At 42.5% G+C, this 17,642-nt stretch overlaps 1 protein-coding gene across 1 annotated transcript in view; it reads right to left on the reverse strand.

The window, feature by feature from the left end:
* Positions 1–273: 273 nt before the first annotated feature.
* Positions 274–17,642, reverse strand: part of LOC121560200 (neuronal tyrosine-phosphorylated phosphoinositide-3-kinase adapter 2-like) — a 36,013-nt gene continuing 18,644 nt past the window's right edge. Inside the window, exons 4-5 of the mRNA XM_041873235.2 lie at positions 17,357–17,466; positions 274–874 (exon numbers count right to left, since the gene is read on the reverse strand). Of these exons, the coding sequence (XP_041729169.2) occupies positions 635–874; positions 17,357–17,466 (350 nt within the window). The 3' untranslated portion in view covers positions 274–634. The remainder of the gene's footprint in view (positions 875–17,356; positions 17,467–17,642) is intronic.

A 17,642-nucleotide genomic window follows, 5' to 3' on the forward strand; every position in this document is an offset into this window, starting at 1 on the left:
CCACATACTCTAGGTCAGACCCGTCGAGAGTAGTGATTCTAGTCGGGTGGTAGGGTGCCCACGTATTGGCTCAACGTATTAGCAACATATTATTTTCTCCAACACACAGACAAGTGTCATTGCAACATACCAAATACCCAAAACAAGGTTTGAGAAACCAATTAACAGTTCACCTCTAGACTAAAATGTTCTCATTTTTTCATATTTTTTAATCTTTAGAAAATATTTAATTATACTAAGCATATTCAATATTAAGACAATTACTGAGATACAAAAATATTAAATATAAATTAGCAATACAAAACCAGGGAGATATACCAGGTCTTTGAATTGCTACAACAGGGAGGTGGGGGGGACCCCAGGTCTTCCTGTCCTCTGATTGGCCACCAGCTCAATGCCCATCTCTGGCTTGTGAAAGGAAGGGGGAGGAGTATGAGAGTCTGAGGACAGGGTTGTGTTCATTAGGACACGCAATTGAAACGTTTTAAAATGTTTTGCAATGGAAAACCAAAATGAGGGTTTCTTACTGGTCAAGTCCAGGTAGTCCTGGACTTACTGGTCAAGTCCTGTTTCAGTCTGTTTACTTCCGTTTGGAGCCTAATGAACAAGGCCCAGGACAGGGTGGATCACCCTGTCAGATAGCTGTGTCCCAGAAGACGGTGGTCTGTGTGGAGTAAGGGGGAGGGCCCTCATACTTCTTGGTCCTGTTGCTGCTCTTCCTCCAGCTGTGCAAGATGGGCATGCTGTCCTGCTTACACAGGCTGTTGTCTGCTGGCCCCTGGCGGGCCTTGATCTCCCGACACAGGCTGCGCTTCTTCTCAATCATCTCCATCATGGTGTTGTCTCCACAAGCCCACGGCATGGGAGGGATCATCTGGGGTGAGGAGGGGTGGGGAACAGAGGGCATGAGGGGGGTGGCCCAGAATGTTGGTGTTGCTATAGACAGCCATAGAATTCGAAGAGAGAGACTGAGTGTAGTTCGTCTCTATCAACAGACGTGCAATCTTACAGGCAAAGTAAGTTGAGTGTAATAAAGTTGGTGAATAATATGTACAGTGCCTAGTGAAAGTCTGCACACCCCTTGCACAGTTATCACATTTTTACTGCCTTAAAATTAAATCTAAAAAGGGATTACATATCTACACAACCTGATCCACATGTTCAAAGTGAAAGAAAAAGTATAGAAAAAAGGTCTACATTTTTCATATATATTTATTAAAGGATGTATTGATTGCCTACAGTGCCTTCAGACAGTACTCACACCCCTAGACTTCTTCCCACATTTTGTTGCGTTACAGCCTGAATTTTAAATTGATTAAATTTGTTTTTTTTTGTCACTGGCCTACACACAATACCCAATAATGTCAAAGTGGAATTTTTACAAAATTAATTTAAAATGAAAAGCTGAAATACCTTGAGTCAATAAATATTCAAACCTAAATAAGTTAAGTTCAGGAGTAAAAATTTGCATAATAAGTTGCATGGACTCACTCCGTGTGCAATTATAGTGTTTAACATGATTTTTGAATGACTACCTCATCTCTGTACTCCACACATACAATTATCTGTAAGGTCCCTCAGTCGAGCAGTACATTTCAAACACAGATTCAACCACAAAGACCAGGGAGGTTTTCCAATGCCTCGCAAAGAAGGGCACCTATTGGTAGGTGGGGTAAAAAAAACAGAAAAAAACAGACATTGAATATGCCTTTGAGCATGGTGAAGTTATTATTTACACTTTGGATGGTGTATCAATACACCCAGTCACTACAAAGATACAGGTGTCCTTCCTAACGAAGATGCTGGAGAGGAAGGAAACCGCTCAGGGATTTCACCATGAGGCCAGTGGTGACTTTAAAACAGTTACAGAGTTTAATGGCTGTGACAGGAGAAAACTGAGGATGGATCAACAACATTGTACTTACTCAACAATACTAATTGACAGAGTGAAAAGAAGAAAGCCTGTACAGAATACAAATATTCCAAAACATGCATCATGTTTGCAACAAGGCACTAAAGTAATACTGCAACAAATGTGGCAAATCAATTAACTTTTTGTCCTGGATATAAAATATTATGTTTGGGGCAAATCCAATACAACACATTACTGAGTACCACTCACCATATTTTCAAGCATAGTAGGGCCTCCTGTAGCTCAATAGGTAAAGAATGGCGCTTGCAACGCCAGGGTTGTGGGTTCGATTCCCACGGGGGGCCAGTATGAAAAATGTATGCTTTGGATAAGAGTGTCTACTGAAGTCTGTATCATGTTTTGGGTATGCTTGTAATCGATAAGGACTGGGGAGTTTTTCAGTATAAAAAATACATGGAATGGAGCTAAGCACAGGCAAAATCATAAAGAAAAACCTGGTTCTGTCTGCTTTCCACCAGACACTAGGAGATTAATTCACCTTTCAGCAGGACAATAACCTAAAACACAATGCCAAATCTACCCTGAAGTTGCTTACCAAGAAGACACCGAATGTTCCCGAGGGGCCGAGTTACAGTTTTGACTTGCATCTTCTTGAAATTCTATGGCAAGACCTGAAAATGGATGTCTAGCAATGATCAACAACCAATTTAACAGAGCTTGAAGAATTTTGAAAAGAATAATGGGCAAATCTTGCACAATCCAGGTGTGGAAAGCTTTAGAGACTTACCCAGAAAGACTCACAGCTGTAATTGCTGCCAAAGGTTTTTCAACAAAGTATTGACTCAGAGGTGTGAATACTTATGTAAATGAGATATTTGTGTATTGTCACACCCTGATCTGTTTCATCTGTCCTGTGCTTGTCTTCAGCCCCCACCAGGTGTCTCCACTGTATTTATACCTGCGTTTTCTGTTGCCAGTTCGTCTTGTCCCGTCAAGTCCTACCAGCATGTTCCCATGTTTTCTGTGCTCTAGTTTTTGTTTTTCCTAGACTTCCCAGTTCTGACCTTTCTGCCTGTCCTGACCTTGATCCTGCCTGCCGTCCTGTACCTGTCTGACTCTGATTTGGATTACGACTCTTTGCCTGCCTGCCCCTTGATATGTAATAAACTCTGAGACTCGTACTATCCGCCTCCTGTGTCTGCATCTGGGTCTTAGCCTTGATATGTATTTCATTTTCAATACATTTGCAAAAATACATACCTTTTCACAATACCATTTTGGGGTATTGTGTGTAGATGGGTGAGAAAGAAAATCTATTTAATCAATTTTGAATTTGGGCTGTAATACAACACAATGTGGAATAAGTCAAGCGTGTATGTCTTCACACCTCAGAGTTAACACTTAATATTAGGTGGAAACACCATTGGCAGCAATTACAGCTGTAAATCATTTTGAATAAGATTCTACCGACACTGCACAACTCTTAGGGCAGCATATATCCATTGTTTTTGTCAAAATTGCTCAAGCTCAGTAAATTTGTTTGGGAATCATTGATGGACAGCAATTTTCAAACCTATGATTTTCAAGCAGATTTAAGTCAGGACTGAGACTGGACCCCTCAGCAACACTCAACACCTATTGGAAAGTCATTCTAGTGTGTCTTTGGTATTCAAATTGAGTACTTGTCCCGCAGAAAAATATAACTATATCCGAGTATTAGGTATTCAGATGACTGAGGCAGGTTTTCCTTTAGCTTTTTACCTGGGCTTTGCTCCTTTCATATTTATTTTGATCCTAACAAACCCCTCAGTCCCTGCCGGTGACAAGCATACACATAAAATGATGCTGCCACCACATTACTTAAAAATACAAAGGGTTTCACTCTGTGATGTTTTATTTTATTTGTCCCAAACCAGAAGTTTTTATTTTAAGCCAAAAAGTTAATTTATTTTCCATGTTGTCTTGCAGTATTACTTAAGGGCCTTTTTGCAAACATAATGGATGATTTGAAATAAAATTAAAAATAACACAGGCTTCCTTGTTTTCAAGTTGCCATACAAGCCAGTAATGTGGAGTGAATGCAATGTTGTTGATCCCTTTGTATTTTCGAGTATTGTGGTGACAGCATCATGTTATCAGTATGCTTGTCACCAGCAGGGGCTGTGGAGTTTGTCAGTCCTGACATTAAAACTGTTATGTGGGCAGCTTGTCTCTCCCTTTTCTGTTTCCCTTCCTCCTTGTTTTGTCCCCTCTTTGTCTGTTGTATCTGTATGTGTGTTTGTCCCCATTATGTTGGTGCGTCTGCCGGTGTGTGTCTGGAGTGGATCGGGGGGCGTGCTCAGGATCTGCCTCTCCTGTGCAGCTGTGGGTTGTTTCCAGTGATTCCTGCCTACGCAGCTGCATCCTATTCTCTCATCAACCTGCACTACTAATTCCTGGGCATGGCTCTCCACCGGCGCCAGATCGTTGTTCTTACTAGAGCGGTAACTTGGCTCACCAGTAGAGTTCAATTGTCTTTGTCTTCAGCCTGGCTCTTTACTCTCCTTAACCTGTCGTTTGTTTTGTCTTCAGTTCAGACATGCCTTCCTGCCTGCCTGCCTGCCTGCCTGCCTGCCTGCCTGCCTTAGCCTCTCCTTCCTCCGGAGCCGACTAGCCCACTCTGTTCCTTTTTTTCAGTTGTTTTTGGACTAAGACAAATTGAACTTTTATTAAAATAATTTTTGTTTCTTCCACTCCCTTAGTCGTGTTTTGTTTCTCTGAGTGCTGGGTTTAACCATAGCTTAACAAAAACTGCTTGAAAAAGTTAGAATATTGCTGTCCAATAATTATTCCCAAGCAAATTTATTGCGCTTGAGCAATTTTGACAAAAACACAGGATATACTCTGAGCGTACAAAACATTAGGAACACCTTCCTAATATTGAGTTGCACCCCTTTTTGCCTTCAGAACAGCCTCAATTTGTTGGGGCATGGACTCTACAAGGTGTCAAAAGCTTTCTACAGGGATGCTGGTCCATGTCGACTTCAATGCTTCCCACAGCTGTGTCAAGTTGGCTGGATGTCCTTGATACATACGGAAAACTGTTGAGCATGAAAAACCCAGCAGCGTTGCAGTTCTTGACACAATCAAACCAGTGTGCTGGCACCTACTACCATACCCGTTCAAAGGCAGTTAAATATTTTGTCTTGCCCATTCACCCTCTGAATGGCACACATACACAATTCATGTCTCAATTGTCTCGAGGCTTAAAAATCCTTCTTTAACCTGTCTCCTCCCCTTCATCTACACTGACGGAAGTGGATTTAACAAGTGACTTCAATAAGGGATCATAGCTTTCACCTAGATTCACCTGGTCAGTCTATGTCATGGAAAGAGCAGGTATTCCTAATGTTTTGAATACTCAGTGTATGTTGCCCTAAGAGTTGTGCAGAGTTGGAAAAATCTTATTCAAAATTAATTACAGCTGTAATTGCTGCCAAAGGTCCTCCCACCAAGTATTAACTCTGGGGTGTGAAGACATACGCAATCAAGCCATCTTTGTTTTTTGTTTTTATTAATTTAGAAAATGTTGTAAACTTTTACTTTGAAAATGTGAAGCAGGTTGTGTAGATCTGCAGGAAAAAAAATCTAATTAAATCCCTTATTATATTACATTTTAAGGCAGAGTTTTTTTGACAATTGTGACAGGGGTGTGCAGACTTTCACTAGGCATTGTATTTGTATGATAGATGTATGTGTCGTGAAGTGTGTGTTGTTGGTGTCTGGAAAGAGTACAAATTGTGAGTAGTCTAGGTCAGTGGTTTTCAACCGGTGTGCCTCGTCACACTGGTGTGCCTTGAGGATCTCTCAGGTGTGGCGCGAAACTTTTCCTAATCTTGATAATTTTTTTGAACACCGTTATAACACACTTATAAATGTGACCTGTGGAATGAACATGGGATTTTGACTTGGGAGCACCAGTGCCGCTCAGATAATACATTGAATGGCACACATGGTTACATCTGTATCATTGTTTCAAGTCCGGTGCGCTGGAGCTGTTTTTACACTTGTATCAATTGAGGGGCGCGCATCACGAGCATAGTCATTTCTATAATTTTACTTCTCCTGTGAGAAGCATTGGCACAGGCAAGTTTGATGAGGCTTAGCAGTACCACAGCCTCCGCCAAAGAAACGAACTGAGCATGGTTTTGAATCTGTGGTTGCACCTTTACAATGCAGAAAACCTCTCGTCTCTAGACCTACCAGAGTTTTCTTTCTATAGGAGAATTGCAGGACACTTTTAAATGGGTACACACAAATTAAGCATCATGAGTAAGGAACTATGAAAATAGTTTAAATAAACCCTATTTAATCTTTAGATTTTTTTAAACGTCACAGCAAATGGATGATTTGCAGTATGGATCAGATGAGATGGAGGCCATTCCCACTAAATAAATTATTAGGAAAAGTTGAGGTGTGCCACAGGATGTTTTATCCTGTCAAGGTGAGCCATGATTCAAAAAAGGTTGGGAACCAACCTATCTAGTTGTATGTTATAGATAGACAGAAGTTGAAAATAGTTGGTAGTTTGAGAGTGCTACTACCTTCCTGATGTTAAGGAAAGGTACAGTTGGTAGTGTTTGATAAATGAGACCACAAGTATATGATATTGTGTGTATTGTCTTGGTAGATGTGTTGGTTGTGAAGTGTGTGTTGATTTTGTCTGAAAATAGCAGGTCTATATTGTGGGTAGTCTATGTAGTCTAGGTGTGTACAGTCGTTGTCAAAAGTTTTGAGAAAGACACAAATACTAATTTTCACAAAGTCTGCTGCCTCAGTTTTGATGATGGCAATTTGCATATACTCCAGAATGTCATGAAGAGTGATCAGATTAATTGCAATTAATTGCATATTCCCTATTTGCCATGAAACGTAATCCCCCCAAAAAATGTCCACTGCATTTCAGCCCTGCCACAAAAGGACCAGCTGCCATCATGTCAGTGATTCTCTCGTTAACACAGGTGAGAGTGTTGACGAGGACAAGGTTGGAGATCACTCTGTCATGCTGATTGATTTAGAATAACAGACTGGAAGCTTTAAAAGGAGGGTGGTGCTTGAAATCATTGTTCTTCCTCTGTTAACCATGGTTACCTGCAAGGAAACACGTGCCATCATCATTGCTTTCCACAAAAAGGGCTTCACAGGCAAGGATATTGCTGCTAGTAAGATTGCACCTAAATCAACCATTTATCGGTTCATCAAGAACTTCAAGGAGAGATGTTCAATTGTTGTGAAGAAGGCGTCAGGGCGCCCAAGAAAGTCCAGCAAGCGCCAGGACCGTCTCCTAAAGTTGATTCAGCTGCGGGATCGGGGCACCACCAGTGGAGAGCTTGCTCAGGAATGGCAGCAGGCAGGTGTGAGTGCATCTGCTGGACTGCTGAGGACTGGGGTAAAGTCATTTTCTCTGATGAATCCCCTTTCCGATTGTTTGGGGCATCCGGAAAACACCTTGTCCGGAGAAGACAAGGTGAGCGCTACCATCAGTCCTGTGTCATGCCAACAGTTAAGCATCCTGAGACCATTCATGTGTGGGGTTGCTTCTCAGCCAAGGGAGTGGGCTCCCTCACAATTTTGCCTAAGAACACAGCCATGAATAAAGAATGGTACCAACACATCCTCCGAGAGCAACTTCTCCGAACCATCCAAGAACAGTTTGGTGATGACCAATGCCTTTTCCAGCATGTGTCCGCCAGACGACACAAACTTAATTTTCTCCTTTCTCCCTTCTGATAACCAGGTGGTGAATCGCATCTCTGCATGTATGGCGGACATATCAGTGTGGATGTCGGATCACCACCTCAAGCTGAACCTCGACAAGACGGAGCTGCTCTTCCTTCCGGGGAAGGACTGCCCGCTCCATGATCTCGCCATCACGGTTTACAACTCCATTGTGTCCTCCTCCCAATGTGCAAGGAACCTTGGCGTGACCCTGGTCAACACCCTGTCGTTCTCCGCTAACATCAAAATGGTGACCCGATCCTGCAGGTTCATGTTCTACAACATTCGCAGAGTACGACCCTACCTTACACAGAAAGCGGCACAGGTCCTAATCCAGGCACTTGTCATCTCCTGTCTGGATTACTGCAACTCGCTGTTGGCTGGGCTCCCTGCCTGTGCCATTAAACCCCTACAACTCATCCAGAATGCCGCAGCCCGTCTGGTGTTCAACCTTCCCAAGTTCTCTCATGTCACCCCGCTCCTCCGCACACTCCACTGGCTTCCAGTTGAAGCTCGCATCTACTACAAAACCATGGTGCTTGCCTGCCGAGCTGTGAGGGGAACGGCACCTCCTTACCTTCAGGATCTGATCAGACCCTACACCCAAACGAGGGCACTATGTTCATCCACCTCTGGCCTGCTAGCCCCCCTACCTCTACGGAAGCACAGTTCCCGCTCAGCCCAGTCAAAGATATTCGCTGCTCTGGCACCCCAATGGTGGAACAAGCTCCCCCACGACGCCAGGACAGCGGAGTCACTGACCACCTTCCGGAGACACTTCAAACCCTACCTCTTTAAGGAATACCTGGGATAGTATAACAGTAATCCTTCTACCCCCCCATAAATAAAAAAAAGTGTGGTTGTCCCACTGGCTATCATAAGTTGAATGCACCAATTTGTAAGTCGCTGTGGATAAGAGCGTCTGCTAAATGACTTAAATGTAAATGTAATGGAGCACCTCCTGTAGCTCAGTTGGTAGAGCATGGTGCTTGCAACGCCAGGGTTGTGGGTTCGATTCCCATGGGGGGCCAGTATGAAAAATGTATGCACTCACTAACTGTAAGTCGCTCTGGATAAGAGCGTCTGCAAAATGATAAAAAATAACAATAATTACTAAGTGGCTCGGGGAACAAAACATCGACATTTTGGGTCCATGGCCAGGAAACTCCCCAGACCTTAATCCCATTGAGAACTTGTGGTCAATCCTCAAAAGGCGGGTGGACAAACAAAAACCCACAAATTCTGACAAACTCCAAGCATTGATTATGCAAGAATGGGCAGCCATCAGTCAGGATGTGGCCCAGAAGTTAACTGACAGCATGCCAGGGCGGATTGCAGAGGTCTTGAAAAAGAAGGGTCAACACTGCAAATATTGACTCTTTGCATAAACTTAATGTAATTGTCAATAAAAGCCTTTGACACTTATGGAATGCTTGTAATTATACTTCAGTATACCATAGTAACATCTGACAAAAATATCTCATAACACTGAAGCAGCAAACTTTGTAAAAACCAATACTTGTGTCATTCTCCAAACTTTTGACCACGACTGTATAACTTTTCATGAACAGTAAAACACAGTGTCATCATTGACCAAGGTTTTATATACAGTGCGTTCGGAAAGTATTCAGACCCCTTGACCTTTTACACATTTTGTTACGTTACAGCCTTATTCTAAAATGGATCAAATAAACAATTTTCCTCATCAATACCCATAAAGAAAAAGAAAAAACAGAAATACCTTATTTACATAAGTATTCAGACCCTTTGCTGTTAAATTCAAAACTGAGCTCAGGTGCATCCTGTTTCCAATGATCATCCTTCAGATGTTTATACAACTTGATTGGAGTCCACCTGTGGTAAATTCAATTGGTTGGACATGATTTGGAAAGGCAAACACCTGTCTATATAAGGTCCCACAGTTGACAGTGTATGTCAGAGGAAAAACCAAACCATGAGGTCGAAGGAGTTGTCAGAGAGCTCTGACACACGGTTGTGTCGCGGCACAGATCTGTAGAAGGGTACCAAAACATGTCTACAGCATTGCAGGTCTCCAAGAACACAGTGGCCTCCATCATTCTTAAATGGAATAAGTTTGGAACCACCAAGACTCTTCCTAGAGCTGGCCGCCGGTCCAAACTGAGCAATTGGGGGAGAAGGGCCTTGATCAGGAAGGTGACCAAGAACTCGATAGTCACTCTGAGAGAGCTCCACAATTCCTAGATGGAGATGGGAGAACCTTCCAGAAGGACAACCATCTCTGCAGCACTCCATCAATCATGCCTTTATGGTAGAGTGGCCAGACTGAAGCCACTCCTGAGTAAAAAGCACATGACAGCCCGCTTGGAGTTTGCCAAAAGGCACCTAAAGGACTCAGACCATGAGACCATGAGCACAGCTGTTAGTGGGTTCGATCCCCGTGACCACCCATACACAAAAAATGTATGCACGCATGACTGTAAGTCTCTTTGGATTAAAGCGTCTGCTAAATGGCATATTATTATTATTAATATTCTCTGGTCTGATGAAACCAAGATTGAACTCTTTGGCCTGAATGCCAAGCGTCACGTCTGGCGGAAACCTGGCACCATCCGTACGGTGAAGCATGGTGGTGGCAGCATCATGCTGTAGGGATGTTTTTCAGCGGCAGGGACTGGGAGACTAGTCAGGATCAAGGGAAAGATTAACGGAGCAAAGTACAGAGATATCCTTGATGAAAACCTTCTCCAGAGCGCTCAGGACCTCAGACTGGGGCAAAGATTCACCTTCAATTAGAACAACGACCCTAAACACACAGCCAAGACAACGCAGGAGTGGCTTCGGGACAAGCTCTGAACATTTTACATTTACATTTTAGTCATTTAGGAGACGCTCTTATCCAGAGCGACTTACAGGAGCAATTTGGGTTAAGTGCCTTGCTTAAGGGCACATCGACAGATTTTTCACCTAGTCGGCTCGGGGATTAGAACCAGCAACCTTTCAGTTACTGGCACAACGCTCTTACCCACTAAGCTACCTGCCGCCACCTGAACGTCCTTGAGTGGTCCAGCCAGAGCCCGGACTTGAACGTGATCAAATATCTCTGGAGAGACCTGAAAATAGCTGTGCAGCGACGCTCCCCATCCAACCTGACAGAGCTTGAGATGATCTGCAGAGAAGAATGGGCGAAACTCCCCAAATACAGGTGTGCCAAGCATGTAGCGTCATACCCAAAATGACTCTAGGCTGTAATAGCTGCCAAAGGTGCTTCAACAAAGTACTGAGTAAAGCGTCTGAATACTTATGTAAATGTGATATTTCCGTTTTCTTATTTTTTTTATAAATTTGCAAACATTTCTAAAAACCAGTTTTTGCTTTGTCATTATCGGGTATTGTGTGTAGATTGACGAGGGAAAAAAACGATTTAATCAATTTTAAAATAAGGCTGTAACGTAACAAAATGTGGAAAAAGTCAAGGGGTCTGAATACTTTACGAATGCACTGTAACACTAAATTCAAGTGTAGACTTTACGGTAATCAAATATCAAATTATTCAGACAGCAAGTTTAAGCAGACTTATCTAATTGTGAAGCATGGCCCACTGCATGTGCATACACACAAACACACAAATTAACAAACATACCCAGAGAGACACACATACCAACAAATGCTTTTTCAGAATTCTCACAATAGATAGACAAGGACACAGACACAAAAAAAAGCCACAGAAAGGGAGGAATGACAGAAGGATTTGACAAGGTTTTATTTTCTTGGCTTCTGTTCTGATTGGATGACTTTGAGTAGGATAGGCCTACTGTTTTTAGTTAGACAACTTTTTCTAAGAACTGGGGAGTGAGAATGAAGAGGTCTGGGTAGCTTAGTTCTGATTCGTTTAAATAGTTGAGTGACCTGTCATTTTGTGTATGTGTGTGTGTGTGTGTGTGTGGTGTGTGAGCTGTGTGTAGCCTGTCACTTCTGAAGTGTCATATGCTGCCTCCCCAGTTGTAGAGAGATACGTATGTATACATCAATGTTCAATAATGGTTGATCACTCATTAAGAGATATATAAGAAAAGTAAAAACTTGTTCCATAAGCAACAGCATACACAAACACAAACTGCTCTCAATAAACATTCAACATACAGTTGAAGTCAGAAGTTTACATACACCTTAGCCAAATACATTTAAACTCCATTTTTCACAATTCCTGACATTTAATCCTAGTAAAAATTCCCTGTCTTAGGTCAGTTAGGATCACCACTTTATTTTAAGAATGTGAAATGTCAGAATAATAGTAGTGAGAATTATTTATTTCAGCTTTTATTTCTTTCATCACAATCCCAGTGGGTCAGAAGTTTACATACACTCAATTAGTATTTGATAGCATTGCCGTTAAATTGTTTAACTTGGTACAAACGTTTTGGGTAGCCTTCCACAAGCTTACCACAATAAGTTGGGTGAATTTTGGCCCATTCCTCCTGACAGAGCTGGTGTAATTGAGTCAGGTTTGTAGGCCTCGTTGCTCGCACACGCTTTTTCAGTTCTGCCCACACATTTTCTATAGGATTGAGGTCAGGGCTTTGTGATGGCCACTCCAATACCTTGACTTTGTTGTCCTTAAGCCATTTTGCCACAACTTTGGAAGTATGCTTGGGGTCATTGTCCATTTGGAAGACCCATTTGCGACCAAGCTTTAACTTCTTGACTGATGTCTTGAGATGTTGCGTCAATATATCCACATAATTTTCCTTCCTCATGATGCCATCTATTTTGTGAAGTGCACCAGTTCCTCCTGCAGCAAAGCACCCCCAGAGCATGATGCTGCCACCCCTGTACTTAAAAAAACCAAATATATATTTCACCTTTATTTAACCAGGTAAGCCAGTTGAGAACAAGTTCTCTTTTACAACTGCGACCTGGCCAAGATAAAGCAAAGCAATGCGATAAAAACAACAACACAGAGTTACATATGGGATAAACACAACGTACAGTCATTAACACTGGAATGACAGATGTGCAGAAGATGATGTGCAAATAGAGATACTGGGGTGCAAATTAGCAAAATAAATAACAATATGGGGATGAGGTAGTTGGGTGGGCTAATTACAGATGGGCTGTGAACAGGTGCAGTGATCGGTAAGCTGCTCTGACAACTAATGCTTAAAGTTAGTGAGGGAGATAAGAGTCTCCAGCTTCAGAGATTTTTGCAATTTGTTCCAGTCATTGGCAGCAGAGAACTGGAAGGAATGGCGGCCAACTTCACGGTTGGGATGGTGTTCTTTGCCTTGCAAGCCTTCCCCTTTTTCCTTCAAACATAACGATGGTCATTATGGCCAAACAGTTCTATTTTTGTTTCATCAGACCAGAGGACATTTCTCCAAAAAGTACGATCTTTGTCCCCATGTGCAGTTGCAAACCGTAGTCTGGCTTTTCTATGGCGGTTTTGGAGCAGTGATGTCTTCCTTGCTGAGCGGCCTTTCAGGTTATGTCGATATAGGACACGTTATACTGTGGATATAGATACTTTTGTACCTGTTTCCTCCAGCATCTTCACAAGGTCCTTTGCTGTTGTTATGGGATTGATTTGCACTTTTCACACCAAAGTATGTTCATCTCTAGGAGACAGAACGTGTCTCCTTCCTGAGCAGTATGACGGCTGCGTGGTCCCATGGTGTTTATACTTGCGTACTATTGTTTGTACAGATTAACGTGGTACCTTCAGAAGTTTGGAAATTGCTCCCAAGGATGAACCAGACTTGTGGAGGTCTACCATTTTGTTTCTGAGGTCTTGGCTGATTTCTTTTGATTTGCCCATGATGTCAAGGTAGGCCTTGAAATACATCCAAAGGTACACATCCAATTGACTCAAATGATGTCAATTAGCCTATCAGAAGCTTCTAAAGCCATGACATCATTTTCTGAAATTTTCCAAGCAGTTTAAAGGCACAGTCAACTTAGTGTATCTAAACTTCTGACCCACTGGAATTGTGATACAATTAATTATAAGTTAAATAATCTGTCTGTAAACAAACAATTGTTGGAAAAATGACTTATGTCATGCACAAAGTAGATGTCCTAACCGACTTGCCAAAACTATAGTTTGTTAACAAGAAATGTGTGGAGTGGTTGAAAAACTAGTTTTAATGACTCCAACCTAAGTGTATGTAAACTTCCGACCTCAACTGTATACATCCAGTGCCGTGAAAAAGTATTTGCCCCCTTTCTGATTTTCTTTATTTTTGCATATTTTTTATACTGAATGTTATCAGATCTTCAACCAAAACCTAATATTAGGTAAAGGTAACCTGAGGGAACAAATAAAACAACAATTACATACTTATTTCATTTATTTCATAAACATAGTTATGCAACACCCAATTCCCCTGTGTGAAAAAGTAAAAGGCCCCCTTACACTAAATAACTGGTTGTGCCACCTTTAGCTGCAATGACTCCAACCAAACACTTCCTGTAGTTGTTGATCAGTGTCTCTCACGTCACTGTAGATGAGTTTTGGCCCACTCTTCCATGCAGAACTGCTTTAACTCAGCGCCATTTGTGGGTTTTCAAGCATGAACTGCTTGTTTCAAGTCCTGCCACAACATCTCCATTGGGATTAGGTCTGGACTTTCATCAGAAAAGTTATACTTTTGACTCATCTGTCCATAGAACATTCTTCCAAGAGTCTTGATGATCATCCAGGTGCTTCCAGGTGCTTTTTGTCAAACTTCAGCCAACTTTTTGGACGAGATGGGTTCCATTATGTCTGGCGAAAACCAAACACTGTATTCCACAGCAAGAACCTCATACCAACGGTCAAGCATGGTGGTGGTAGTGTGATGGTTTGGGGATGCTTTGCTGCCTCAGGAACTGGACGACTTGCCTTAATTGAAGGAATCATGAATTCTGCTCTGTATCAGAGAATTCTACAGGAGAATATCAGGCTATCCGTCTGTGAGCTGAAGCTGAAGCGAAGCTGGGTCATGCAGCAAGACAATGATCCAAATCAAGTCTACATGAAAATGGTTACAAAGCAACAAATTTGAAATGTTGGAATGGCCTAGTCAAAGTCCAGACCTAATCCCAATTGAGATGTTGTGGCAGGACATGAAATGAGCAGTTGATGTTTGAAAACCAACAAATGTTGCTGAGTTAAAGCAGTTCTGTTTGCAAGAGTGGGCCAAAATTCCTCCATAGCGATGTGAGACACTGATCAACAACTACAGGAAGCATTTGGTTGCAGTCATTGAGTGTAAGGGGGCAATTACTTTTTTACACAGGGGAATTGGTTGTTGCATAACTTTGTTAATTCAATAAATAAAATAAATATATTTTAGTAGAAGAGCTGATAACATTCAGTATAAAAAATATGCAAAAATAGAGAAAATATTCAGACCCCTTGACTTTTTCCACATTTTGTTATGTTACAGCCTTATTCTAAAATTGATGAAATAGTTTTTTCCCCCTCATCAACACAATATCCCATAATGACAAAGCAAAAACAGGTTTTTAGAACCCCCCGTATTTAGAACCCCCCCGTTAATATCACATTTACATGAGTATTCAGATCCTTTACTCAGTACTTTGTTCAAGCACCTTTGGCAGCGATTACAGCCTCAAGTCTTCTTGGGTATGACGCTACAAGCTTGGCACACCTGTATTTGGGGAGTTTCTCCCATTCTTCTCCGCATATCCTTCTGTCAGGTTGCACAGCTATTTTCAGAGATGTTGGATCGGGTTCATGTCCGGGCTCTGGCTGGGCCACTCAAGGACATTCAGAGACTTGTCCCGAAGCCACTCCTGCATTGTCTTGGCTGTGTGCTGAGGGTATTTGTCCTGTTGGAAGGTGAACCTTCACCCCAGTCTGAGGTCCTGAGCGCTCTGGAGCAGGTTTTCATCAAGGATCTCTCTGTACTTTGCTCCGTTCATCTTTCCCTCAATCCTGACTAGTCTCCCAGTCCCTGCCGCTGAAAAACATCCCCACAGCATGATGCTGCCACCACCATGCTTCACCGTAAGGATGGTACCAAGTTTCCTCCAGACGTGACGCTTGACATTCAGGCCAAAGAGTTCCATCTTGATTTCATCAGACCAGAGAATCTTGTTTCTCATGGTCTGAGAGTCTTTAGGTGCCTTTTGGCAAACTCCAAGCGGGCTGTCATGTGCCTTTTACTGAGGAATTGCTTCCATCTGGCCACTCTGCCAGAAAGGCCTGATTGGTGGAGTGCTGCAGAGATGGTTGTCCTTCTGGAAGGTTCTCCCATCTCCACAAAGGAACTTTGAAGCTCTGTCAGAGTGACCATCAGGTTCTTGGTCACCTCCCTGACCAAGGCCCTTCCCCCCCGATTGCTCAGTTTGGCCGGACGGCCAGCTCTAGGAAGGGTCTTGGTGGTTCCAAACTTCTTCCATTTTAGAATGATGGAGGCCACTCTATTCTTGGGGACCTACAATGCTGCAGACATTTTTTGGTACCCTTCCCCAGATGTGAGCCTCCACACAATCCTGTCTCGGAGTTCTACAGACAATTCCTTCGACCTCATGGTTTGGTTTTTCCTCTGACATGCACTGTTAACTCTGGGACCTTATATAGTCAGGTGTTTGCCTTTCCAAATCATGTCCAATCAATTGAATTTGCCACAGGTGGACTCCAATCAAGTTGTAGAAACATCTGAAGGATGATCAATGGAAACAGGATGCACCTGAACTCAATTTCGAGTCTCATAGCAAAGGGTCTGAATACTTATGTAAATAAGGTATTTCAGTTTTGTAATTTAATAAATTTGCAAAAAATGTGTTGTCATTATGGGGTATTGTGTGTAGATTGATGAGGGGAAAAAATAATGTAATCAATTTTAGAATATGGCTGTAACGGAGCAAAATGTGGAAAAAATAAAGGGGTGTGAATACTTTCCAAATGCAATTTGTCATGTTTGGTCATTTTTAGAAGGGAAGAGTAGAAACTGCATATCTGCTAGGGGTTTGGGAAATGACAGTGGTGCCGGGGAGAAAAGCAGGTAAAAGCACAGTAAAAGACAGAATAGTTAAAAGGCCAGGTAGGTCAAAGGCCTGTTGGCGGTTGGAACAGTTAAAATGCCAGGTATAGATTAAAGGGTCAGGTTATCGCATAGATGGTCATAGACGTAAAAGAAAAGGGGCAATGGAAGGTGTCAATTATGGACCAGATCAAAGTCCAGGTTAATGGCCAGCTAAAGGCACAGTTGGAGGTAAGGTCAAAGTACAGTGGTACAGTTCCAGTAAATTGGAAGTTTCAGTTAGTGTACAAAGGGAAGGGCTTTGCTGAAGTAAATAAGAGCCAGCTAAATGAAGTAGGGCCAGGTAAGTATAGTGTTAAAAGTAAAAGGAGGAGGGAGGGAGAAAGATTTCCCTGGCTCCTTGTCCTGAGATGGAAACAGATTATTATATCACTGAGGTTTGATGTCTGTATATATGAGTATTACCCATCAACTTGAAATACCACAGGATGAAGGAAGATGTCTCCACAAACACAAAACACAAATGAGCAAAGTGCCTTTGCATAAATGCAATACAGAATGAGACAAAACAAGGGACCAGCTACAGAGTGGGGAACCAGGTGATGGAGGACGGGGTGAGGAACAGACGATTTGGGGATGGGGTCAGACTTCCGACACACAGGTGAACATAGAGATGCGGGGATAGGGGCCCAACACGAGCTCACACGCTCTTTCTTTCTAGCTCGCTCTCTTATTCTGTGGTGGCATGCGGCGGTACCTGACTATAGCCCGGTGGGGGCTCGGAAGCCTGGTGCTGGGGCGTCCCGCCCGGGGAAGGAACCCCCAATGTAGAGGCTGACCGGCCCAGTTTACACACCGTTTTGGATTCTATAAGGAGACATGCTCAGTCAGAAGTCAGATGTACAGTACATTGTTACGAGGGATGTTGTGAGGACCTACAGTGAGGGAAAAAAGTATTTGATCCCCTGCTGATTTTGTACGTTTGCCCACTGACAAAGAAATGATCAGTCTATAATTTTAATGGTAGGTTTATTTGAACAGTG

The sequence above is a fragment of the Coregonus clupeaformis genome, chromosome 19 (genome assembly GCF_020615455.1).
Source record: "Coregonus clupeaformis isolate EN_2021a chromosome 19, ASM2061545v1, whole genome shotgun sequence".
Taxonomy (NCBI): domain Eukaryota; kingdom Metazoa; phylum Chordata; class Actinopteri; order Salmoniformes; family Salmonidae; genus Coregonus; species Coregonus clupeaformis.